General features: G+C 40.6%; 1 protein-coding gene across 1 annotated transcript in view; it reads right to left on the reverse strand.

The window, feature by feature from the left end:
• The window catches only part of eys (EGF-like photoreceptor maintenance factor), a 218,546-nt gene that overhangs the window by 44,111 nt on the left and 146,839 nt on the right, over positions 1-27,596 (reverse strand). The window contains exon 40 of the mRNA XM_078176251.1: positions 15,357-15,507. Coding sequence (XP_078032377.1) covers positions 15,357-15,507 — 151 coding nt within the window. The remainder of the gene's footprint in view (positions 1-15,356; positions 15,508-27,596) is intronic.

Genomic DNA, 27,596 nt, shown 5'->3' on the forward strand with positions numbered 1-27,596 from the left:
ACTCAAATGTCTGCTTTAATGGCCAGATGGAAACAATCAGGGCAATCGCCCTCCTGCTAATTTGAAACAGCCTTCCAGGACGCCTCCCTGAGGCAATCACACGCATGCAACTTCAGGTAAGACTAATTACAGGTATGGAAATCATGAGAGCTGCTTTGTACACACACACACAAACACAGATGGATTAAGGCGTACTTAAGACTGTAAACGTGAACTGCAGCCAGAGAAGACGTCTAATTCATCACCATCTTTGAGGTGCCAAGTGTTTCTGAGGTCATTCTCCCATTCTCACTGGGAACGTTTACATGCACACTAATATTCCACTATCATTTCAAATATGACAATATCCTGGATTTGATGCGGCTCACGTAAACAGCGAGTTAGGCCATTTTCTGACTTTAGCATCTCCCGACTAAGATGTGGGTTTATTCAGGTTTTAATAGCATTCTTTGGACATGTATACAATACATCCAGAATATGTCCTTACTGGGGTTCTTACTGCAGTTTGCGAGACAAGGCTTCTTGTCTGTTTATAGTCGGCTCTATGCGTTGTCATGGATACGCTGTGCACAAACAGACTTGCCAACAAGGCTGGGGAACAGATGCATACCCAAAGAAAAGGACTCAAAGAAGAAGAAGAAACACATTTGCTTCTAAACATTATGACAGACACTGATATTAACAGGTCCTGGTTACAGAATTCATTCATATCCAGATATGAATGAATTCTGTAACCAGGACTTTTTCAAGAAGGTGGTTGAGGGACTGAGAGGTGGAGGCTGCGTTTGCACAGTTGAACAAGTCCGCCACCAGTTGGAAACTTTAAGAAAATCCCGTTTTGGTGAAGCAAAGAAGCAAAATGACAATCTGCTCCAGCCGCTCCACATTTCTATATATTACCATGATAGCAATAAATGACATGTTAGAGCACTGTAAATCAGAGTATGCACAGTTGCCATGTAAAACAGCTAAAAAGGGATATTGTCTTTTTCGGAATAAGGGCAAAAAAATGAATATTTTGTGCGTGTCATCAGTACGGGTGTAACGCTCCATCTGTCTTGATCGATACATTGATTCAATGATCAATGATCCAATATCATCGATGCAAAGTGAAAACATTGATCCATACCGTCATCTTTAGGATATGCTTTTATTTTGGAAGTCTGTGTCACTGTCAAACAGCGGCAGGCAGATGGCAAGCAACTGAGAAAAAGATGATGAGGAAAATATTGTGGAAACAGTTTGGATTTCGGAGAAAATACATGTCAACAGACAGAGCACATGGTGTATGTAAACAATTCTGTTACGAGATAAAACAGGACGTAGCCTGGTCGGGCATCTCATCCTGCTAACTTCTCACTACAGCAACATTAGCTGCTCAGTTTCAACAATGTTTGGCTGAAAAAATGTGCATGCAGGATTAAAATGTAGCTGAACTGTTCTGTCGCGAGATGCAGCAGCGAATATGAAAAATAGTAACATATAACTTGTTAAGCTGAGAGTAGAGGTAAAGTCTGCTAGCTGTTCTGCTAATTTATGCAATGTAAACATGCTAAAGCTAATAATGGGTCACTGATAAAAAACAGTTGTTTCATTTATGAACCTTGGCAGTTATTAATGAGCTGAATTTGATACTTTTGTTGAACGATGTTGTTAGTCCATGTTTCTGGCCTTTTGGGCTTTAAGCCACAGATAGCCCTGAAGTTTCAGGAGAAAGATGATGGTTTGGGTAAGAATGAAAACATTTCTTTCAGAGAGCCCTGAAGGTTAACTTATCCCATGTGCTTTGTAATCGGTGTTAGTGGAGTCTGTTTAAAGTATTTTATTAGTAGTTTTATTCATGTGTTGTTTTTATCTTTTCTAGCGAATACTACACTACCCCACCATTCATTCTCAAGCCATAAGAATACAACAAGATCCTAATGAAAAGACTAAATTGATTCAAATTATGATCCATGTCTTTGTGCAGCAAAAACGGACAGTCGCTGAGGTATAAAACATCACAACACCGTGACAATACTCCCTCTCTCTGAGGGCATTCGAGACACATTGGTGCTTACTACAGTAGCTTTTTATTTGGCCTGCTAATGCTGCAAAGACTGTCCCTATGAGACACAGAGAGCATGCTCACTAAGCAAACAGGATGATGTTACTTGATGAGCTCTCGTGAGCACATTGAATGCTCCACCAGGCTAATTTACATGGGTCTTGCTCTAAGGCAAAGATGACTATTTATAAAGATGACTATGACTACTTTACTTGGTCTAGTAGCTACATAGCCACGAATGCGCCTTACAGCTCCACATAGTCATCACACACACACCACAGACTCAGACATACAAACACAAAGCCGCAACGGACTTTATTACACAAACAAACTTAAGAGTGAATCAGAAGGAAAAAGAGGCCGGGGTTTGTCTAACGCTGAGATGAAACACTGTGTAATTTCTTACTGGGCTCCCTGTGCACCATTCAGTACTGGGTCTCACAGGACCAACAATAGCAAATTCCCAACTTGGGGTAAACAAACACAAAAACGTATGAATATTTCATTTCCTCCAAACACACACCACCACAATGGCTGTGATCATTTTTACTTACTCAATCATCATTTATGCATTTCTTCATCTGGCTAATGCTCTAATCATAAGTGATTTGTCATCTCTAACATCCTCATTTAGACCGTGTCTGGTGTGTGACTAATTCAGTACAACTGCATTACTGCAACTTTCCTGAGGATCACCACTGAAATATTACCTGCAATGTTAAGGGACCCTGCAAATATTTTCAGCACGGCACCTTTACACAGAGGTATTTGTTAAACCTGATGGTAGGTGTTTGTCTTTACAATCCTATTTGAATGCGCCTCCTTCACAGTCCCCGGCAGAAAATTAATAATGAGGGAGGATCATCATTAAAATATTACTATTGCATAAAACATCTGAAAGTATTGGCAACAGATGGCAGTAAAACATCATGCACTGCGCCAGTGCCCTTCTAACAGTTTCCACTGGCTGATAGGCAAGATGCAAACGTTTTTGTTTTTTCTTTCCTTTTTTCTAAGTGGCTTATTATTCTAATCATATTTCAGATTCTTACAAAAAGCAAATGATAATGTGGAACACGTTGGTGGTGAATTTATAATTCGCAAGTAATTTAGTGATTTAGAGTCAAGAGTCTATTAGTTCTGCAAGTGGAGGCTGTGCTCAGTGTTTCATACCTGTGAGCAGACAGAATGTAAATGGGTCACACAGATTACATATATAAGGAAGATGAGCACCACCTGTTACTTTGATATTCCTTTTTAAGCACAATACCATGTAGAGTTATACATCAAATATGATCGAAAACAGAGAGGGAGAAAGAAGCCATACAATTTATAATCATGCAGCGTAATCGCAGCACAGTGCCGGCTGCACAAGATGTCAGGAGCGATCTGTTAGTAGGTTTTTCCTTAAGTGCAACAAGCTCTGTATCAGACCATAATCTACACCTACACTGACTGTGATGCCTGCTCTGGCTCTGGTGCAGTGACTTTCTCACACGCAGCACTGCAGCATTTGCTGCATAATTTGTGCTGTGACTGGCAAGCCTCAATTAATTTGGGTAGCCTGTGTTCTATCATTATATCTCCTGCAATACAATTAGACAGCACACCGCAAGCCTCTTAGCATTGTGGCTTCACAAAAGAAATTCCAAGTGAGCGGGCACGGCTGCTGCTCGCCTCTTCAATGAATCTTTCATGGGGCTACTTGTCAATACCACGCTGAATGCTGTGTGATTGATAAACATACGCCGCCTCAGATTTGGCATTGTGCTGAGAGGATGTGGATTTAAGGACAAAATGCTCAATATTAAGAACAGACTTTTCACCCAGTTGCACATATGGCGTGGCACTTCCCCAAAATAAATGTTATTTCCTCAACACTCTCCCAGCAATTAAATCCCAGTGAGAAAGTGGAAAAGAATGGCTTCTGTCCACTGTTAGCGTGAAGTTCAGGAAAAGTAATCAATGGCTGTTTACTAATTACTTTTCCAAATTGCAAAGGGGTAACTTCACACATTACTCAGATAAACACTAATTACAGCAGCCATTCCTTTACCTCTGATTTACCTGTAAGCCTGCACACATGCTCATACGTGTACCAAAATGCAGAGTAGGTAGATTGACACTAAACTGCCCTCTTATTTCTTCACAGCGAGCGTGTTATTGGCCGAGTTTACAGAGACGAGCAGTCGTTTCTGACCTGAACCGAACGTCAACTCACAACGCTGAGTTTCTTGGCATTCATTCAAAGAACTCAGACTCCTCAGACGTTCTGAAATTTGCTACTACTTTGAAATTTCTTCTCACAGCGCTCGTCTGTTTTCCTCCTCTTACAGCAGCTGTTGCTAGGCAACATTTCACACCCACATGTGCATTTTTACATCAAAACAATATTCAGTGGTCAGTGAATAGACTTTTAAATAATACTATCAAATGTTTCAGTACATTAGAGTGAAAAGTAACAGGCACAACAACATATTACTTACTATTTATTAATGCATCACCCACAACACATTGGTTTCCATATTTTAGATGTGCTGTTCTGTGTTGTGTGTGGACTTCAGCTGTTAAAGCAAGAAGACATTGCTTCAGGAGATGTGAGACTCGAGGCAGGGGAGGCTAGGTGACTCAGAGATGTGTAATGTAAAGGGCTTATTGGAGTTTTGCAGTGCTTTTTAAATAATAAGGTAATTCACACACAAAGGTGGCTTAAAAAGGGACACTTCACCGATTTCACACAAGGAGATGAGCGTACTTGTCACAAGGAGTGCTACTCAGCCTCTGAAAACATTTGTGTGATGTGCTCTGTGGCTCTGGAGGAGCTGTTTAAAGTCTGAGGAAATTAACGGTGATGAAGTAAGCAGGGTTATCTTGGACTGGGCTACAGCCTTCGAGTTCTCAACGAAAGGCCAGTGTTGCAAACTTGGGGGGTTGAGTTAGTTGTCAGTGAGACATCAGACAAATGTCATTATTGAGTTGCATTATAGGAGTTGTAGGATCCACTGTTTATGGAGCTTGTATTGACCTTTAAGAAATAAAAAACAGGACATCTCGGCTTCAGCTGGCTTTATGTCTGTGAGGGAAGTATCATGTTTGGGTGATTCTTCAACGATCGCAACATTTGCGTCTATGTCAGAAATAAGAAAAAGAAAACCACATTTCCTATTCTTTAGTCGCACCTACTTGACACCAAAAGGAACATATAAAAATGACATGGTAGATCAGTCTTTTTTTTTTAATTAAATAAAAAGTGATAAACAGACTTTTGTGTGGTTTCTGCTCTATTTCCTCTGTCCCTGAGCCAGATTTGAGACATTCAACCCTGCTTAATTTTGAATTTAATATGTTTGAATTACACTTTAATATCCATTTTAACAAAATGTGTGTTGTAATATCTTACTATACAATGATGAAAACTCTGTCTGTGTGTGTGTCTGTGCCGCTGTTCCACGTTTTTCTCCTCACTGACTTGGTCAATCCATGTGAAATTTGGCACAGTGGTAGAGGGTCATGGGAGGATGCGAATGAAGCAATATTACATCAGTTGGCCAAAGGGGGGCGCTATAGCAACCGACTGAAATTGCAAACTTTGAATGGGCATATCTCACGTCCTGTATGTCGTAGAGACATGAAACTTTGCACAGAGATGCCTCTCCTCATGAGGAATAATTTGCCTCAAGAACTCATAACTTCCGGTTATATAGATTTTCCGCCATTTTGAATTTTTTGAAAACACTGTGTGACCACACATAATCTGAGGGGACCCCTCCATTATTGACCCTCAAACAAAATGGGGGCGCTAGAGAGCTAATTTCTTATCTAGGCCTAACCGCCATATGGATTTTTACTAAACTTGGTAGATATGTAGAACAGGATGCCTCAAAGTGACTGGAGAAATTTAACTTTAATTGGCAACTGGGTGGCGCTACAACAACAGAAAATTCTTAAAAATGGCTGAAATGTGACCGATTGCTGTGGCTGAAGTTTTTTTTTTTTTTTTCTCTCTAATTTTTGGTATGAATAAGTCATGGTATGCTGCTGCAACAAGGGCTAGCCACACCTTTCCCATGTGAACTACCAGTGCGCCCCACTTTTAAGTCAATACAACATATAAACACTTTAACTATCTGCCTTTCAACGTGCTACCTCAACTACTAATGTACAGTTTTAGCCCATTAACTATCCCACTATTGGCAATGGTACTACTGTACTTTTAATAAAGCATTCCACATGGCTGGAATACAGTTAGCTTCATGGAGAGAACTGAAACAAGAAGAAATCAAGATCATTTTTTGTCAGATTTAGAGTATGTTTATTGGCTGACACTTCCAAACAGCTCGTCTTTCCTTTGAATGAACAAATAATAAGAAAAACAATTACTTTATTTTGTGTATTTTGTGTATATATGCTAATGCTAAAACGGACATTGGCAAGCTAATATATCACAAGCTTTTTTAAAAAATGTGACTAGTTGTCATTTCCACAACAGTCATTTTCATCAGTTGGTTGATTGTGATGGAAAAGACATATGGTAATGGTCATGACAATTACAGTGGTACATTACCTCTGGTAATTTGTATAATTGCAGAGATCATCTGTGATCTCAGTCCAATGCAAATCGGCCATGTTCGTAATTTGTCAAGTAAAAATTCCAATGCAAATTACCTGCCACATTTTGCCAAACACAGAGGTCCTGTGATAATGTTAGTGGTGTGTGAACATCCCAGTAATTCTCTCCCCAAACACATGTGAGACTGCACCAGCCTCTCCCGGTTCAAATCACTCATTAAAACTCATCTTTTCAAAGCGGCTTTTAATGTGTGAATGATGAATGATGTTTAATTGATGTTAAGTGTCTTTGAGTACCATGAAAAGCATTTTCAGGTTGTCTGTTTTCTCCACACCTTGTTTCTGCCTCTTTCCTTGGCAAGAATCTGGTTATAGAGGCTGCATTGACAATTATAAATGAAAGTTTTGACAACATTTTGGTTGCAAGAGGCCTGTTCCAGAAAAAGCAAGCTCAAAACCACCAGAGGAACAAAACGTGGATAACACGAGAAAATGTATGGCAGAATCGGTTCTAGGGCTGCCACTAACGATTATTTTCATTGTCGACTAATCTGTCGATTATTTCTTCGATTAGTCGACTAATCATTTCATCGAAAAATGTGTTAAAATGTTGAAAAATGTCGGTCTGTCTCGCCCAAACCCCAAAATTACATCATCTAATGTCTTGTTTCATACTCACGCCAAAGGGATTTAGTTCACTGTCATGGGAGAGTGTGTAAAGCTGCCAATATCTGAATGTAATAAGCTGCAGTTAGAGTATTTTGGGGTACTTTTATAGTACTTTTCTATGAAAAATGACTCAAACCGATTAGTCAACTACTAAAATAGTCACCGATTATTTTAATAGTCGATTAGTCATCGATTAGTCAACTAATCGTGGCAGCCCTAATCGGTTCTGTTAGTTTAACCCATATTTTAAAGTAAACAGGAGGTTAACACTGTGCATCACTGCTGATGATTCTGTGTTGTGTGGAGCAGAGTTACAACTGACACATTATATCCGAGGGATAATGTCAGTAAATTCGAGTAAAATACAAACTGTGCTCACCCTGTGTGAATGCACCACACGAAACACAAACATGGGGGAGTACTGAGAGGTCTCAGGGTAATACTAGTCTAATGTGAATAGGGCTTTAGGTTTTTTAAAGTTTCCAAACCCAAATGGACCATAGTTGAAAAATGGCCCATTTATAAAAGTGGCACATTAATAATCCAACAAATGAATGTCTTACAATAAGATACCATATGTTTTTGTTGGAGAAGAGTGGTGCTGCAAGTGCTTTTAGGTTGGAGTGAGAGCACTTTGAATCAATTTATCAGACATTATTAGGCACAAAGCAATTTAAGTCTGCGTTTAAAAAAAAAGACATGCAACAATACTCTGTCCAATCACCAAATAAGCATACCGGCGAGGTATTTTGGTCCCTTTACTTTCTGTGATCAAGCATTACATTGGCATTTCAACAGCATCCAACAAAGAGGTTTGAAAAACTGTGAGAAAATTGCCCATGTAATGGCCAGGTATTCCTGCACGGCTCCTGCTGAAATGAAATATTTAGAGCTTTTTAAACAGAAATAATATGACAGTGTATAAAGACATCGACATGAACATCAAAACCCATGAGTTTCTAGACACAAAAATCCTCTGTCATAAAAAAGAATATTCCCAGTAAGTCAGAGCTGTACCTGAGACACCACTCCCATTCCTTTGACTGCAGAGAAAAAAAAAGCACCCACAAAAGTGGCATAAATTTGAATAATCATATCTGGCAGGGACTCTGAGTTCACCTGTGACAAGGGAAGAAATGTGATGCTGCAGAGTGCTATGTGTCATCCTCGTTGATCTTTGACTTCTGTGAGAGTGAAAATTACTCCAACAGTGAATGCTATGCACAATGGGATTCAACCAATAATGTACACACCCTCGCAAATGACCGGGGGAGCATTTGGAGTCTGCCACTCTCAAACTTTAATCGTAGTAGTATTGCCCCCAAACATCCCCAAAGGAAAACTTAACCGACATCAAAAAACCAAGCCGACAACAAACACGTCCTCCTCAAATGAAAAATGGCATAGCCTCTCTCCTGCACACTCCCCTCTGTGAAATTATATGGCAGCACAGGGCATTTCAGCAATGGCCTTTTTTCTTGCTAAACACAGTCTATATTGAAGTGCTACAAATGGGTTGTAGATTTAATTGTAAAAAAGTGAAATGTAATATTTCCAGAAACAGAAAACATAAAGTTGCTACGCTATGGTAATGCTTTGAGTGTTTTACATCTACTATCAATCTGCCTGTCCATTATGCACCCTTTCACTGGAATACACAATTCCATTCACATTACATTCACAGAATCTGCATAACTATTGATAGTGCGCCTGAATAAATACAAGCTATAATATCCCACTTCCTTCAAACCAAACCCTCTGTTTCTACACAGACTGCAGTTTTAGACAGATGATAGCGTGGATGTGAATCAAATGCAAAAGGACTACCCTGTATGTTTCATGTATATGGCAGCCTGTTTGGATTGTTCTGATCATTTCACTGCAATCTTGCTCTACAAAAGGAAAATGTGATTCATTCAATTATGTTTACTGTCAGAACAGGCTGATAAACTCTTGATTAAATATTCACAATGTCTTTCATCCCTTTGTTGAGGATGATTAGCGAGATGGAGCGCTGTAAGACTGTTGAACAGCGCTCCTCTGTGGCTCACACAGAACTGCAAATAGGGCTGGTGAAAAAAAAAAACAAAAACAAAATCCTAATCCCTCACAGCGTTACATGCTGTGTGAGTATGGAACATATAAATATTGTTAAATCTATTGACATATATTACCTGAGTTGTGTTGATACTGGAGAGGGAACAATATAGAGCTACAACATTTGAGCAGCAGCAACAGCTGTGTATACCACCCACTAGAGGGCTTTTAATGTCATTTAAATAAACCCACCACGTCGTTTAATGTGTTGCCTCGAACTCATCCACGTAACTACGAGCAATTATATCATTACCGAAACTACAGTGCTTAAAAGCCCAGCATGGAAAAACATCAAAAAGCAAAGTGCTTATTTTCATAGCACGGTGCGGCATGTTGAACAGAGGTGTCACAGCACTTCTTCATGTCAAAAATGCTGCATCAGAGCAAAAATGAAAGCAAAAGGCAAATGTTTTCTTTTCTGCTGTGCGGTGTGTCATCCGAACGGTGCTCGAGATGACAATAAGATTGGTGGGTTGAAAAGAAGAGCGTGTGTGAATGGTGGAAGAGGGAAAAATTAGAATGAAGAGGGAGTTGAGTCTGTGTTATAGTGACATCAGGCAATTTGGATTTTATCTGTTTGGTCACTGGAGCTTGGAATATTAACAGTTAAAGGGAAAATTCGCAACTTTTTATGTACATTGCCAATCAGTGTTGAATTAATAAACTATATTGATCAAGTTTTTCTTGCATCTAGAGGCGTCATTTGATGTGATAGTGACATGGTTGGATGCAGAAAGAACTAGAGGCTGGATTTCGCCTCCAGGTTGCCAGGGGGGTGTGCTCTAGATGCCATTAAAAAACAGAGCTTCCTTATTCTCTTTCCTTGTATTACAAACTGGCTACGTTTCAAACAGCAAAAATGGCATCCTAAAATATGAGTGCAGAGGATGTCATAGATCCATCCATCTAACAAGGCAGTAACAAGGCAGCAGGATGAGCAAAGTATTCCAGACGTCCCTCTCCCCAGCAACGCTTTCCAGCTCCTCCTGAGGGACCCCGAGGCGTTCTCAGGCCAGACAAGATATGTAACTCCCCCAGGGTATTCTGGGTCTGCCCTGGGGCTTCCTATCAGTAGGACGTGCCCAGAACACCCAGGAGGCATCCTGATCAGATGCCCGAACCACCTCAACTGACCCCTGACATGAAGGAGCAGCAGCTCTACTCAAAGCTCCCTCTGGATGTGATGATCTTTTGGTCATTACCCAGAGCTCACGACCATAGGTGAGGATTGGGATGTAGACGGACCAGTAAATCAAAAGCTTTGTCTTCTGGCTCAGCTCCCTCTTTACCACGACAGTCCGGCACGGCGCCCACATCATTGCAGATGCCGTGCCAAACTGCTGATCTATCTCACACTCCATTCTACCCTCGCTCGTGAACAAGACCCTGAGATACTTGAACTCCCTTGCTAGGGGCAGTAACTCACTCCCAACCCAGATGGGACAATTGGACTTGGCCTCAGACATGGAGGTGCTGATGTCATGGATGAGAATACATACTTAAGTGTTTTGGCTGGCCAAAGACATGCAGTGGACAGAGGCAGAGACTGCTGTGCAAGAGAATATAGCTGACAGGGACCCTTCAGAACCTGAGCTGCCCAGAACAAACAGCGACTGGTAGTGCCTTTGCTCAAATTGCCTTCTGATGCCGACAGAAACAGGATCTCTCTTTAGGATCCCCTAGGTAAAGCATAGACTGTATAAAAGAAGTGTAGCCACTGTAGCGCCTCCCACTGATTTCTGGACTCATGTTTTGAAACCTTGACTTTGGCATTTTGGCCAATGCAAACTTGGTTCTTTGGCGCGAGGGGTGGATCTGACTGAGACCCCAAGGACACCACAGTGGTAGTGGACTTGTCAATTATAAAGTAGCCATGCCTTAAAACATACCCTGCTTTGTCATCTATTTTACTCTAAATGGAACCATAATTTACAAACTGAACATCATGACATATCAAAGAAGACTTCAAACTAGCAACTGAGACCAGAAACTTATAAGGAAAATGTTTACTGAGGTGATAAATGTAGATGAAGATGTAGAGTCATTTTCTCATAGACCTGTACACAATCAGACTTCTTTTTGCACCAGTAGAGTTGCCCCCTGCTGGCCATTAGAAAGAATGCAGGTTTAAGGCACTTCCGCATTAGCCTCACTTTTCAGACCCGTAAAAAAAAAAACCTTGAGATAAACTGGAAAAGACAACCAAGACCAGCAGGGTCGAGGGCAGATAACCATTGATGGAGTATTTTTGTCACCTACTGCTATATTTTGGCCAACAAAGAAATAGCTAGAGGCTAGTGGGCTATAGAGCTGCACAATTAATCAAAATTTTACTGAAACTGCAACATGGCCAAGTGCAATATCCAAATTGCAGGGGCTGAAATTTTTTCATAAAGGTGAAATTAAGTGCAAAAAAGCTGCAACATCTGTCAAATTATCGCAATATGAGTTTTTTAATAGCTATGGGTGAGAAGGTTGTGTACAATGCATCCTGGTACATGTAGGCACTGCTGGCATGGCTCTGTGAGCAGGGGAACTCAGCTTTCTCTGCACACACTAAGGAATTTATTGCCTCTGTCATTTACATTACCATCCACAGATTGGATAGTCACATAAAAGGTTGGAAATTTTCCTCTAGTTAAATACAACCACTGCCCTGTGCTGCATAGACACTGATGGCATGTAAGAGCTGTATTCAGTGTTGCCAACCACCATCCAAGGAATGAAGGTATTCACTGCTCAAACAAGACTAGATGATGTCATTTGCTCATTTGCATATGAATAAAATTGCTGAACCGATCAAGAATAAATAGAGGCAGAGCTCAGCAGCAGGCCCTCTCTCTCCTTTCTCCCACTGGCTCCCTCTGCCCCACGGTGCCTAAGCTGTAAGCCTGTGTGTGCACTATGGAGACAGAAGATCAGCTGTGCATGGGAAAGCATTGTGATCAGACCTATGTGGATGAGACGAGCAAGTAGTGTGAATGCATGTGGATCAGGTTCAACATTTGGCACCAAATCTGTTGCCAAATGCTCAAGAGTCAACTGTTTTTCCCCGATAATCCAAAAGAGGAGCAACATTTGCTGCTTGCGGCTTTTAAGAAATCATTTCACCCGGGGAGGTGTCTAAAGAAATTTGCTAAATCTAGTGACAAGTGTGGGAAGCTGGCAGACATAATTGCTTTTCATTATTGCATTGTCAACTAACTAAGCTACAACCATCTGACTCCAGCTGAGTTATTCAGTTCGTGCACTGTACACCATGTTCCCAAGGCTCAACATAGAGGCATTTCCATAATGGGCTATTTCATTATGTTTGTATCATGTTATGTATTCGATCTAAATTTGTGTTGTGAGGAAACAACTTGTTAGCTGTGCATCTTATCGGGGATCAAACATTTTTAAGATGCTAAAAAATCACCTTCATCACTAATAGCTGGACACATCAGTTTGAATATGGACAGAATTTTCATTTATTGCTTTGACAAACAAAATGTAACATTAATTTCAGCAAAGGCAGAATTCTGTAGACTACATGGATTGATATGATTCAGTGAGACAGTATTATGTACTTTGTCAGTACTGGTTATGCATGTAATTGTACTGCTAAATGAAATCTTAAATCATTTAATGTTGTGAAATGTGCACTCCCTTTTAGACGTTTAACTTTAATAATCTGAGAGATATGCAGTGTTAATGGATCCATTAATGGGTCACTGAACTTAGCTTGAAGATGGTCTTTATTTTCTGTACAACTTTTTTAAAGTATTGCACTATGTGCAGTGCAACCCAAAGGTCATAACAGTTTCTGAATGAGTATAAGAAAATGACTGGGTTATTCAGAAGGTGTAAGGTTTGTCGACTGTATGCAGTCAAGATTAGGGGGCCTCAGCCACTTACGGGAAAATGCCCCACAACTATTTGCCGAAATGGCCAATTTTCTCAGCAGACTGAATATCAAAAGTAATGACCCTAAATCTCTCTGCAAGCTATCTGCAAGTGATCTACAAGATGTCCTGACGGCAACAGATAGTAGCAGATTTTGCCTCTTTCTGTGGGATCAAAACAAGGACACTGTAGATTTCGCTAAAAAATATAAGCACAGTCTAATATATAGTGCACTATTTAGCATGTAGGTACGGTATTTGCTCGTGTTAATTTAAAGAAAGCTGGAAAAAAAAAGCTTATTTATGCTTGCATGATGGGGGGGGGGGGGGGGGGGGGGGGTGGCTAGGGTGGCAGCCAGGAATTTTTGTGCATTAAACACTTAATTTCCTGCATTCTGGTGAATTTCATTGCATCAATTTCATGCATCAATTTTAGGTCTACATGTAAAAGCCCAACTAGGGAGAAGAGCTGAAAATTAGCAATAGCTATAAACTCTCTGTGTAGCACATCAGTCCCATACAATCAACAATTGATTTACTGAAATAAGTTTAAAAAAAATTAATGTGATTTAATTTTCTAAAGGAGGCTGCTGACTGTTAGTAATCACCGTGCTAAAACCAATACTGCCAACTTACTGGACAATTTTCACTGTTTATATAACTTTGACATTTTGATACATGTAAGGAGTGCACTGTTCCAGGGGTGCACAAGGATCCAGGGTATTAAAGTTGGGATTTGTCTTGTGTAGTGAGCTTTAACTGCACCTCTGTATCACTGTAGAATCAATTCTCTGATCAACACTGGACAGACAAGCTTCACAAGGTTATATCAAAGAGCAGTGTTGTTATCAAGACCACCTTAACCATGACGAAGATTATGAGGGGTCGAGACCAGGCCAAGACCGAGACCAAGGCAGGGCGAGACCGAGTCAAAATCAAGTCCCACACGGCATGACACACTAATGATAAAATGTGAAACATGCAAACAGGAGGCACTCCTCAAATTGATCTGAAAGATCCACATTTCCATAAAACACCCACGGACAACAAACGCATATTTCTCCTCATTCACCTCTTTCATTGCCATGTGTGTATGTACAGGCATACCATAAGAGTAAAATAATCAAAAGGCATTGCAGAGGTGAAATTTATGTGTGGGAATTACTTTGTTTTATGTGCGCATATACAAACTCTACGGAGCTAAAATCAACTTCATCATTTTTATTCAACACTCCTTTTTGCACAGGCAATTTAGTGATATTCCAGACCACATTTATAGAAGACCTAGTATAAATGTGGTCAATACCAAGACGAGCCTGAGAACTTCAAAAAGTGGTCTTGAGATCGGTCTTGAGACCAAGACTAATCTCCAATACCACAATATTTTCAAAGAAACCATGACACACTACTTTGTGGATAAAAGCCCATTAAACATAATTACACTGGGGAGCACTGAGCACTACATATGTTTTTAAAGTATTTAAATAGGTCAATGTGCACATTTAAATAAATAGATTGCAGGCATTCAAAAAACAGTTTTGTTTTTTTTTAAATTTTCTTGTTTTTAGACTTTTCAAAAACTGAGTTAAGCAATTTAGTTCCTTTATAGTGGCAGTGGCTAAATAGGAATTAAATTGGTGAATTTGATTCACTTTGATTTTGTTCATGCTTTCTTTTTCTTCTTTTCTCTTCTTTTTACATGAGTTCTTAACGAACACTTTTATATTTTACAAAATGTGATGGCTTTTGTAAGACTTCATTGGTACGGTGCAGAGATCAACCACATAAATCTGCAAAGGTGTATCATTCTACAGTCAGAAAGAGTTCATTTTTTATTCTTCCTAGCTTTTATATTATCTGCTCTTGATGGCTTCTTAACAGTGACACTGTATTTACACTGGGTACTTCTGCTCTGTCTACACAAAGACATCCTGACTTATTAAAACAAGACTATTAGTCGTGTTTAAAAAATCACAAGTAATAAAATGTTCAAAACTGATTAAAAAAAGTGTTATTTTTAAGACAGTGATAGTGACTTTGCCATTGGAATATCATGTAATGGAGAGGAAAGTAGGAGAAACATATCTTACCGGACTGTGATTGGGACCCATCTGTTATTATTGATGTTCTGTCCTGCAGCTGCATTCAACACATGACTGCCACCACACCCAAGTTGAGCAACAGGGCTTCCATCTTGAAGGAATACATGCAGGAACTGATCCCCAAAGTTCTGCTCCTGAGCTGAAATGGTAAGCAAATATGTTTAGTAAAGAGGCTCTTTCGCTGTATTGCCAAATTCAATACATTATGTATGCTGCAAATTTATGACATTACTTTAGACTCTCAAGATACTGAATACAAAACAAGTCTCTGCGGTGTGTGTGTAATGAAATAAAAGTGTTTCAACAAGCAGATGATGGAGATATGGCTAGAGAGAAAATGGTTTGACACGAGCACAGTGGTAAGTCATTATATTATGCTCAGGGTCAATTCCAATCCATCTGCCCTGCTAAGCAGCAAACAGGTGCTATATTGCACCAATTTAAGCAAGAAGGACTCAGAGGAACCAAAACATACCCAGCGAAAAGAATCTGATAAATGTCAGTGTGTTGACCACAAGGTCACGCTTGTTGTAATCGATACCCGGCAAATGGAGACCAGACGGAAAATTCCTGCCTACCAACAAATGCCATTCCACAGCCGATGGTATGCCTTTGTTTAGACAGGCAGACAGAATCTCGTTCACATTGTTGTGTGCTCCACATAACCAATACGTCTTTAAGAATAACTGATAACACAGATCTGCCACAGACCTGATGGAATCTAAATGATCTAAAGCCTCAAAGGACATGTTCTGTCCACATGCAACACCACTCTACTTTTAATTAAGGCACTGAGCTTGGTTGGACCAAATGTCATGCAGGTCAGTCACTCTTAGCCAAGTGACAAGTAACAAGACAACAGATAAGACAATAACTAGACAGAACAGTTCCCAAAGGGCTTAAAGAGAGCTCATTTAAAAGGTCTGGAAAACCACCATCAGGTTTTACAGAGGTACAGAGAGAACTCTCTACTGGATACTTCCACTTGCAAGGGCTTGTCGGAAATGGTTGAGAGAAGGTGGAGAGGGTAGAGAGGTCTGACTAAAAACCAATCCCGACTGAAACACTTGAGACAAAAAGAGATCGCTGTTGCACAGCCTGTTCTAGTGTAGTCTTGTGCTGCCAGACCTATCTCCACAGCAGTGTCAGCACTAGTGAAAGGTCTTGAAGCACCAATTATCATTCTGCTACAGGGGAAAAAATGCTCTGGTTTCTTCGTATTTTTCTAAACAAATCACAATCGTCTCAGGTGAAGCTAAGGTCAGGATTCAGCGACTGCAAAATACTGTTGGGGGGAATTTGTCTTGTTGGAACATTAGCACCTGGGGAGGCAAGCACTGTCATTAAAAATGGCAAATTTAATGCAAAAGAAAACAGTAAAAAACATATGTTGACTTTGTGATTCAACATTTATAATCTGATTATAAAAGGCAAACCTAATTTGATAATCAGTATCCTAGAGGTGAAGCCTTAATATACCTAAAGCTTTGAAGGAGCTCACCTGTGAAACCCACAGATGATTTGCGAGCTGGATGTGGCTCTTGCAGAACATTATTACAACAATATCAGAGCTCACGTTAAGTTGAATTATTCGGTACATTGGTGAAGTCATCCAGGCGTGCCGCTGCCTGGATAAAAAGATGTGGCAAATGAACACATACTGGCCACATAAGAAAATGGACCGGTCATGGATCGGCCATGAGACTTTTGCAAGACGCAGTCTGGGCTTTTCTCGAGTTGCCCTCACAAGTTGTTTTATTTATTATAGATCTTTACAACAGTTCACCAACAGAGCAAAGCAGGCATGCCTTAGTACAGTCGATGATCCAAATCTTGGTCAAACCTTGTTAGCTGGGAGGTTGTTTTATATTCCCATAGCAGAAGGGATTTTGAAAATGGTGATACGCAGATAGAAAAAGCTGTTCAATGGCATGCTTATAGCCACAGTCCACACCCAATGAGTCAGACAATCTCTAGTAGAACCTTCATGAAAGTAAACACGTCTCCTCTTCCCTCACACTACCTGTGGAAACTGAAAGGATGGACAACAAAGCACATGCTGGGGAAGCTATCTTGGTCTGATAAAGCACTGTTCACCTTTGATAATGATTTACAGTACAGTACATCAGGACTGCACCAATATGAGCTGAACATCTCTGTGTACCACAGAGCCATCATGCTGTCTGTGGCTACTAGGATAACCATCAGCTTGGTCAGACTCCCACACAGAGGAGGGATTTGCACTAGCCTTTATGGCTGTGGCATTCGTGTAAATATATCCAAGTATGAACTGTCATGGGTTGGCAGAGGGCAGGTAGTTTTCTGCCTCAAGGAAAGAAAGGAAAGATCCACGTCTGTCCACCTAAATTGACATGTTCCAGTAGTGGTTACTCTAATCTACTGATCTTGTTATTAAAGTTTCTTGCTTTCCATAAGGGAGGTGAAAGGTAACAAGCAGGAGACTGTCCACCCAGTTCCTTACACCATGGCTGACAGGTACAGCAGGTCTGATCCAGCCTGGTTACCAGGTGCTGTTTGTGATGTGGCAGGTACAATCACAGCTGTAGCAGGAAAGTCACATGACAAGAATGATGAAAAACCCTGCATCTTTTTTCCCTCCTTTTCTATTCAATGGTTGGGAAAACTTCCTCCATGCTCCAAATAGTCTTGGCTGCAAAACAGGAAAGTGAAGACCAGAAACTGTCTCTGTTTACAGCTAGTTTGGGCTGCAAGACAGGATGTCATTATTAGATATGCCACTTCCCAGACTCCAGTAATACAATGGGAGCTTCTGCTGGGTTTTCACAGAGTCTCTTGCAAGTGAGACAGTGCAGTGGGGGAGCGACAGACAGCAACAGCATTAATCCTCCCACACAGGCTACAAGGGTCTTCGGGGGGGAGATGGAGAGAGGGTGCACACTAGTCTTTCACTGCTGTCTATGAGGGCATGAGAAGAGGGCAGGCAACATAAGAATGCAGCTCTTCAAGGAACACAGAGATGGAGAAAGAGCCTGCCACTCTTGTGCCACTGTCAGGGAAGACAAGGTTGCAGAGCACAGGCCAGAACGGGAATATTGCCCTGTTAGAAAGACCTTCAGTGCTTCAGCTCTTCCAACAAGGCATATTTCACAGCTGGATTAGGGAAAATGACAGGGAGCCAAAAACCCAGAGGGAGCCACTGAGTAGGCGCAACACTTGCATTGTTGACCCTTTGGATTTCACAATGACAATGATAATTGAGCCAGGACTCTGTAAGAGGGATAGGTTCCTGTAGCTCACTAGGCTAGGACTTGGACAGAGGTGTGTGGGCTGTAGCCTTGAGTCTTCACAATGTGTGTGTCACCTCTGAAATAACGGCATGGGTGGAGGACTTGGACACCACATGAAAATGGTGCAAAAGCTGAGCTTGTTGTTTCAAGGCTGCACGGTAACTGATATGAAAGCTCTGAACAATTCCTCCAGGGTAAGAAGGGCATCCAGAAAATCCCCACCTCTTTGTCGGTGGGAGGCTATGCTTAGCTTAATATGCTGCACTCTGATACTGCATTCTCTAAGCCGACTTGGAGGTCTTCCCTGTCATAGGACTCAACAGGGATGCACTTAACAGGGCCATATTACTAACCGCTGTTGCAAAATGGACCACAGGAGGAATATCTTGTTCAGATAATCCACCGTTTCTTTATGCTTGTTCTATAGAAGCGAAGGACTTCTGCTCCCTCATAAAGTAGCAGCAGCAGTAGGGATAAAGAAGGAGGCCGAAGTGTTATTCACTGGAGTGAAAATATGTTTTAAAACGTTTTTATTTGCCTGCATCATTTTGTAAGTTTACATCCTACTTGACAGTCCGTCATTCAGTAGTTTTATGTCTATAAAGGTTGAATTTGAATGGGAAGTACCCCAGGGATCAATTCTTGGTCCCCTGCTGTTTAGTTGGACCAAAGCTGCCAGCAGACCATATCATCCAGAGACACATCTATTATTATAGTTATATTACTGACACTTAGTTGTACATATTCATGTCTCTTAAAGAAATAAAAACTGATGTCCAACATGTCCCTGTAACTGAACAACTACACAAAGATATGGATTTATTATTAGTGCCAAACCTAAGCAGCAGCAGCAAAAAGGTTCTTCTGTTGGACTTATTAATTCCCACACAGGTCAAAAACCTGGATGTTATGGTGAGTCATGTTTGCAACATTACCAAAACTGCTCTATTATAAAACATCACATAAAGTGTTCCTGCTACAGGTAGATGGAAATAGATAAATTAAATAAACAAGTTACAGTTTTCATCTCTTGTTGGTTAACTAGTTCCATTGCTCTGCCTACAAAGACAGTGAGCGAAAGACAACATTTGATCCCATCTCACCAATCCTGAGATTTCAGCATTCACTTCCTGTTGATTTTAGAAGTGATGTGATGTAAATGTAACCTTTTGGGTGAAAAACCTTGTGTGGCATTTACATTTCTTTGCTCCTTTTTAAAGTAATTTCACTTGGAATAAAATGTACATTTATACAATCTCATAATAATAATAATAGTACAGAGCACTCAAGGACACCGTACAAGACACAGTTAAAACACAAGCAGCAATGTATCCATGGATCATAAAAACAATTCTATAAGTTAGTGAGGAGGCAAGGGTGTGGCCGCCTAGAAGGTGCTTGTGATTGGGAAATGCAAGTAGATTTAGGGGGAAAGCCTGTTGTTCCTCAGGAAATAGTCTGTACCAGGCAGAGGCCTGACTTAGTGTTGTGGTCAGTGAGTCAACAGATAGTTTATTTCATTGAGCTGACAGTTCCTTGGGAAGACTCAGTGGAAGAAGCCTATGAAAGAAAAAAGCTTAGATATGCAGACTTAGGAGCAGAAGCTGAGCAGCGAGGATGGAAGACTAGGATTTGTCCAGTGGAAGTGGGGTGTAGGGGATTCATAGCAAGATCAACTGTCTCACTCCTGGGGGAACTCGGAGTGCGGGGACAGAATTTGAGGAAGACAGTGAGGGAAATGTCAGATGAAGCAATTAAATGCAGCCAGTTTATCTATTACAGAAGAAATAATGTCAGCTGGGGGCCAGCAGGGGGAACTACTAAGCAGGGCACATAACTCCTTGAGATCAGGTGGAGAGATCCACTTCCTGTCAGGAGAAATCCAGGAAGAGGAAGTATTTAAGTGTGGGAGTGGCCTATTGGAATCCATTTTGTTTGAGGCCATGCGGCAAGGTGAGTGTGCTTGCTGATCCTGTAAGTCCAGTTAGCTCCTTTAACTTTAGCTTATATTGTAGATATGCTATGTAGTGTGTGAAATAGAGTATGGTGAATGTGACAGGAAAGCTAGTATCAGCATTGCTTCTGCCTGGAGCTCGTATGTATGGAGCCTGGGTTTGGTTGAAGATGGCAGTGCTGTTTGGGCTGAGAAAGCCATGTGTAAGTAAGAAGGAAATCCAGGAAGAGGAAGGTTATTTAAGTGTGGGAGTGGCCTATTTGAATCCATTTTGTTTGAGACCATGCTGCAAAGTGAGTGTGTTTGCTGATCCTGTGAGTTCATTTATCTCCTTTAACTTTAGCTTACATTGTAGTTATGCTATGTAGCATGTGAAATAGAGTATGGTGAATGTGCTAGTAAAGGTAGTATCAGCATTGCTTCTGCCTGGAGCTCGCATAAACGGAGCCTGGGTTTGGTTGAAGTTGGCAGTGCTGTTTGGGCTGAGATCACTGTCCAGCCTCCTGGAGGTGTCATTGTTGTGAGGGCTCGTCCTGGGGAGGTAGACTGTACAGCCTAACCCGGCGGGGGAGTGTGATAGCCTAACAAGGCTTCCTTCCCTGGGTCTACCTCCTCTGTGGTAGTATAGGTAAGGTAAAGGAGGTTGTTCGGTTAGTGTGGGGAGCAGTGAGACCTGGCATTAGGGGAGTGTCTCTGGGACGCCAGAGATCACTGTCTAGCCTCCTGGAAGTGTCGTGGGACTAACTAGACGAAACACCGGTGAAAGGAGGTTCCCACCCGATGACCCCAAAGACATGTTAGTTATCACTGCTCACGGGTCTATATAGTTAAGCCTTGCCATAATAGCTTATCGTAGGGCTTAGGAGGATTATTCACTGAGTGCTGATCCCTTTTTTTTTTTGTTTTTTATTAGAGCACAAACTTCTTGTGTTTATTTGAATATGAAATAAAAGTTAATAAAATTACTAGATAAACATCACAGTTATAAATCCTAGGTATAAAATCATCATTAGTGCAAGACTCAATATGTGTGTCACCATTAATCAGACCGAATATGCCAGCTTTAAATGGTGTGTTTTCAGACGGGATTTGAAAGTGGAAAGGGAGTCAATATTGCTAATGTCATAGTTTAAGGTTTTGTTGTCTTGGACTACTATATATTTAAAGGTGTTTCTAATTTTTTGGCTTCCCTGTCTACATACAGTTAGCAATGTTTACGTAATGCAGTCCAGTTCAACACCATCACTAAATGTCCTGATTTAATGTCGAATTCAAACTGTGTCGGCAGCGCTCTGGAGAACAGCTGGAGAGCATAATACATTTCAGCTTCCTGTGTGAGGACCAAAATGAAGTTGCACCAGAATTTTCTTTCACATATTTGTCATTTGATATTTCTATAATTACCGTTTTGGTTACAGATGTAATTACTTCTTTGCATTCCACAACCTGATGGCATGCTTCTACTAGGTAAACAGTAATTTGTCACATTTTTTTGGTAAACACTGCACCTTGTCATGGAGAAGGAGGGGCCACTGAAAATATCTCATGTTCCTCTCTTGCAAGCAAATCTTTAGTTTGTGGCATGAAATAAGGACATCTAGTGATTCTTTCTTATTCAAAGAAACTCCGCTCCCAACCTTGACTTCCCCCTCTCAAACTATTATTTTTGACACAGTAATTTTTTGTTTGTGGTGTGTGAGAGAGATATTTTAAAACCATTTTTCAGATGTGAGGGGAGCTTTTTCAAGAAAGCTCAAAAATATAATGGAAACACCCATCAAATATGTTATACTGCAAAAAACATTATGTCTGTCAGGGACTGTTTTCTGGCAGTGCATACATTTCTTGTGGCTGAGAGAAGGAACAACTTGAAATGCAACTTGAGGTAACAAACAAGCAAAGGGGCGATGTTTAATGCTTTCATTTGATGCTTATTTTCAGTGGAGGAGGATTATGGCTCTCAAGCAGGCAGCGGGTCTCTCCATGTTGTTTGTGACGCTGGTAGGAGCAGAGTGGCAGCAAATGAAGTCACCTTGAACACTGAGAGACATTGAAATGTTTAAGTCTGAGGTTTTCCCACTGCAGTGAACCCACAATGGCCAAATATATATATATATAATTTTAATATTTCTTATTTATTTAATTATTTAAAAGGTTCTTAGCCTACTATTTGCTATGTAAAAATATAGTGAAGTTACGCCATCATGAGCAGATAATGAAGTCACGCTACCTTTAGCTGCTAGCTAGCTAATCACTGCCACTTGCTGTGAGTTCCGATACACATATTACCACCCTATAAAGTATGCCAGAAAAAGATTTAGTACGTCCCAATACATAGTATGTCAAATGCAGTATGCTAAAAATACCAGGATGTTCTACTACATCCAATTCGATTTTGCAGTATGCAAGCCAGCATGTTTTTCTGGCTATTCTCACCCACAGTCCTCTGCACAGTGGACGATATGTCACACTGAATGAGCTGCAGACAGATGACAGCTTGAAAGCTCATTTACAGGTGATTGACAGCTCGTTGAAATCTGTCGGAAGCCACAATGATGGAAGTGACTGATGACCAGTCCGATAGTAATAATAGGAAATTAATTGTTTAATTAAACAAATAATCCTAAATATAACCAATTACAAAAGGGCATACACTAAGTATTAAAATATTAAAAAACAATAACAGAGAAATGCAAAGCCTATGTAATTTTACTATTGTGAATATGTTAGAATCTACAATGTATGCAGTTCTAACTTAATATAACAACAACAGAGTTCTCGGGGTTGACCTCCATCTCTGGTGACCTCGGCAAATGGTGTTTTATCTCCAAGGTAACAGATATATAAGCAAGAAGGTCAAAGTTCAGGGCATTACATTATGAAGAAGCAGTATGTCCTGGTTGTGTGCATACTGCTTGTCAAGGACAGCTGCAGTACCTACTAAAAGTAAAAAGAAAAAGTATGTGATTCAGAATGCACCCTTGGAGTCCACTAATATGGCGGTTACCGCTGAATCTGGGATGGCGTTGCTAAGACATAGTGCACATCCTTCAGTTCCCCCTGGTTAAAAGCGTTAGCTCTGTCAGCACGATACCATTGTTTAGCGCTGTTTAGCTGCTAGCTGCCGACTCAGCAGCTTTCATATTGAGAATTGTGTCCAGACAACAATCTGAATTGAGCACAGAGCCCTTTTAATTATTACACTCTATTTCACAAATTTACAAAATGTTTAAGCAAATTGCAGAAAATTCTTTAATTAAAATACACCCACTTTATTAGGTACACCTGTTAAACTATTGATCTACTGATCTCAAGATGATAGAAAGGCAACAGTAACTCAAATATCCGCTCGTTACAACCAAGGTATGCAGAAGACCACTTCTGAATCAACAACACGTCGAACCTTGAAGCAGATGGGCTACAGCAGCAGAAGACCACACTAGGTGTCACTCCTGTCAGCTAGGAACAAGGCTATAATTTACATAGGCTCAGCAAAATTGGACAGTAGAAAATTGGAAAAACGTTGCCTGGTCTGATGAGTCTGGATTTCTGCTGTGACATTCAGATGGTAGGGTTGGCGTTAACAACATGAAAGCATGGATCCATCCTGCCTTGTATCAACAGTTCAGGCTGGTAGTGGTGGTGTAACGGTGTGGGGGATATTTTCTTGGCACACTTTGGGCTCCTTAGTACCAACTGAGCATGGTTTAAACACCACAGCCTACGTGAGTATTGTTGCTGACTGTATCCATCCCTTTATGGCCACAGTGTACCCATCTTCTGATGGCTACTTCCAGCAGGATAACGCACCATGTCACAAAGCTCAAATCATGTCAAACTGGTTTCTTGAACATGACAATGAGTTCACTGTACTCCAATGGCCTCCACAGTCACCAGATCTCAGTCCAATAGAGCACCTTTGGGATGTGGTGGAACAAGAGATTCACATCATGGATGTGTATCCAACAAATCTGCAGCAACTGTGTGATGCTATCATGTCAATATGGACCAAAATCCCTGGGGAATGTTTCCAGCACATTGTTTATTCTATCCCATCAGGAATTAAGGCAGTTCTGAAGGCAAAAGGGGTCCAACCCGGTATGAGCAAGGTGTGGCTAATAAAGTGGCCGGTGAGTTTATATTTTCTGTACATTTCAAAATTAGAAATAAAAAATGAACACATATAAAACCAAAACATGTTTGTGTGGATAAAGGACATGAGAAACATAATTATGCCTGGCATATAATTAGTTATCATTATTATAACTGCTAAACTACTGATTCAATAGAGATGGGAGAGTTAATGAATGCAGCAGCAAAGACAATGAAAACCACAGATCCAACTTCCCTCTGCAACAATAAGCCCTTGTCTCCTTTTCAAAGCATTTGTTTCCGCTTAGTGCCATAACTCATTTGTTGACAAATATTATTTACTATCGACGTCAATGTTGCCCCATCCTTTATTTTCCTATTTTTCTTCTGTAAGGATATTGTTCCCTGCTGTCCCCATGGCCCTGTTACTCCTGCACCGAGCCTAACAGAGCGTTCGTCCTTTTGTCAGTGCCTGTCACCTGTTCTCTCTCTTGCTCTCTCTCCCACACTCTCTCCCCACCTCCTCGTATTTTCTCTTCTCGATCTGACAATTGAAGTCCAGGGGGAGACTTACATGTTTGCTTCGGGGAGAGGTGTAAAAAGGGAAGCGGAGAATAAGGAGCAGGTCTGGCGAAGAGATTCTCCGCATCTCAATGCATGTCTTTTGGTTCTCTTCTGATTAACTTTGTCTGTTTGATCTCTGGAGTTTTCTTTTCAGTTCCTATCCTCTGATGTGAAAAAGACGGTGCACTATGAGCCAGGAAGCATTACTAGATAAAAGCCACTGTGCCCTCTATATATGCTTTCTGAACATTCATCTCCTTTCATGACAAGGCGCACAGTCTGCTTTTTGGCTTCCCTATGCTGCAGCGGTGAGATATTGTAAATACGGGTATGGAATACAGAGCAGTGTAGACTTAATTGAACTGACCAAGCAAAGCATGAATATGTTTTCTTATTTACTTAAGTGTTAACACTGGATCTTGTGAGTGAAGAGAGCATCGTGTTGTCACAGCAGTCATTACTTTTCAAACTAATCTATAGAGTCAATCTGTGACGACTCAGACAAGCAGTGACTTAAGATCAGCGCGGCCAGATAACTGCTGGCAGTGGATATACGAGGCAACTAATACGTGGAGGTGAAGCGCTTCTGCTAGCTTCACATCAAGCACAATCTAACCCACTTGACACATATCACATCTGATAACTAACTTCAGGCATTTTTCCAATGTGATCTTCTTCTAGCTAACTCCACTGAGATGCTCCTCATCTATCCCTGATGAGGCACATTTTTCTTTCCATTTTAAGCTCCAAAATAAAATAAAAAATCATATGCAGGGAGAGTGTCCCACTGATTACTGTTTATTTATCTCTACTACTAATAAATGTATGTATTAAACATTACAGAAAATATAATACCTTTATTATTACAGATCTGAAATGTTCTTTGCTGTTCATGTCCAATTATAAATTGCAATACTAAAGGAATGACTTGCATTGTTTGGTGTATTTCTTCGTTTGTAAATGCAAAGTTTTCCACATATAGTGTCTGTCTTTTGACAACTGTACAGGTATCATACATCAAGTGCTGAACAGCAACTCGGGGGAAGAACATGACTGGGAAATATAAACCTCAGTTCCCTACAGCTGCATTCCTTTTGTTCATGTAATGTGCTGTTTTTCCAAACGCATCCCAAAACAAGCATTAATTCAAGTATGGGGTAGCGTATGAAAGGCTCTGCTTTGCAATTAGTCTGCTGCTCTGTTCTCAAACCTATCATTTCATAGTTTCAAGTATTTCTTGGGTAATGTCTTCTAAACTTTCCAAAACTCAAGCCGCTGAATCCAACGGCAAATGATTATCAGGCTAGTGCAAACACACATAAATATAACAGGCCTAATTACTCATATTTGAATGGAGAAATGTTCGTATCTTTTAATTTATATCGCAAAACTCCTGCACCTAATTGGACACTGTCACATCATTCTAATTGGGCACCTGTGTCAGACAGGATCCTGTATAATAGTCTTAAAACTGATAGTACCTATGCCTATGTGTATTCAAGGCTTCACTGACTGACCTTTCAAATGCACCAGCCTTATAAAAAGCACTAATTTAGAGTCCTATTAGGTTCTGAGAGCTGGCTAATTAATAGCTCCTTAAATACAAAGATTTAAGTCTTTGGTGGAACACTGAGGCACTCAGCAGCCATCATGGGAGGCCAATGTCAGCTCAGAGAGAGAAAAGTCAAGCTATTATTACTGCAAGGAATGCAAAACTGTTTTATGGGAAAAGTTAAAAATGTATTGTCTTTGCACACTTTGAAATCTAGAAATTGGATTTTTCCCCCTGTAAGTTAAAAGTGCAGATGTTACTACTATTATTTACAGAAAATATGACATTTAATGAATTAAAGGTACAGTGTGTAAAATGTAGGGGCATGTTTTCATTAGATAATCACCTGAAAATAAGATTCATTGAGTTTTTGTTCCCTTTAAATGAGGCAGAGCGGGTCCTATCCCACGTCCGCCATGTCTCTACAGTAGCCCAGTAACTGTCATAGCATAGGTGTGGACATTTCCAGTAGCCTCGCTGTCACCTTCACTAAATTTATGCTAAATTTAGGCTAAATTTAGGCTCTTGTGTCTATTTTACAAGTCTTGGTGGTGCTTTTTGTGGTTAGCTTTGGATGGTGGTGGCGTGCAGCTGTGAGTCACTCATCAGGATGAGGAAATGAACTCATCAGTCTCTACACTCTGCCTACTGACTTCAAGCTAGCTAGCTGCAAAGTAGCCAGGTCAAGGTTTTCAAATGTATCCATCAATAAACACTGAGGAACGATTGAGCAGAATTGGGCACCAGCTGAACTAACACCCTAGAAGCCATTGTGAAGGCGTTGGAAAATAAACTGG

Source organism: Epinephelus lanceolatus, chromosome 17 (genome assembly GCF_041903045.1).
Source record: "Epinephelus lanceolatus isolate andai-2023 chromosome 17, ASM4190304v1, whole genome shotgun sequence".
In the NCBI taxonomy this organism is placed as follows: Eukaryota; Metazoa; Chordata; class Actinopteri; order Perciformes; family Serranidae; genus Epinephelus; species Epinephelus lanceolatus.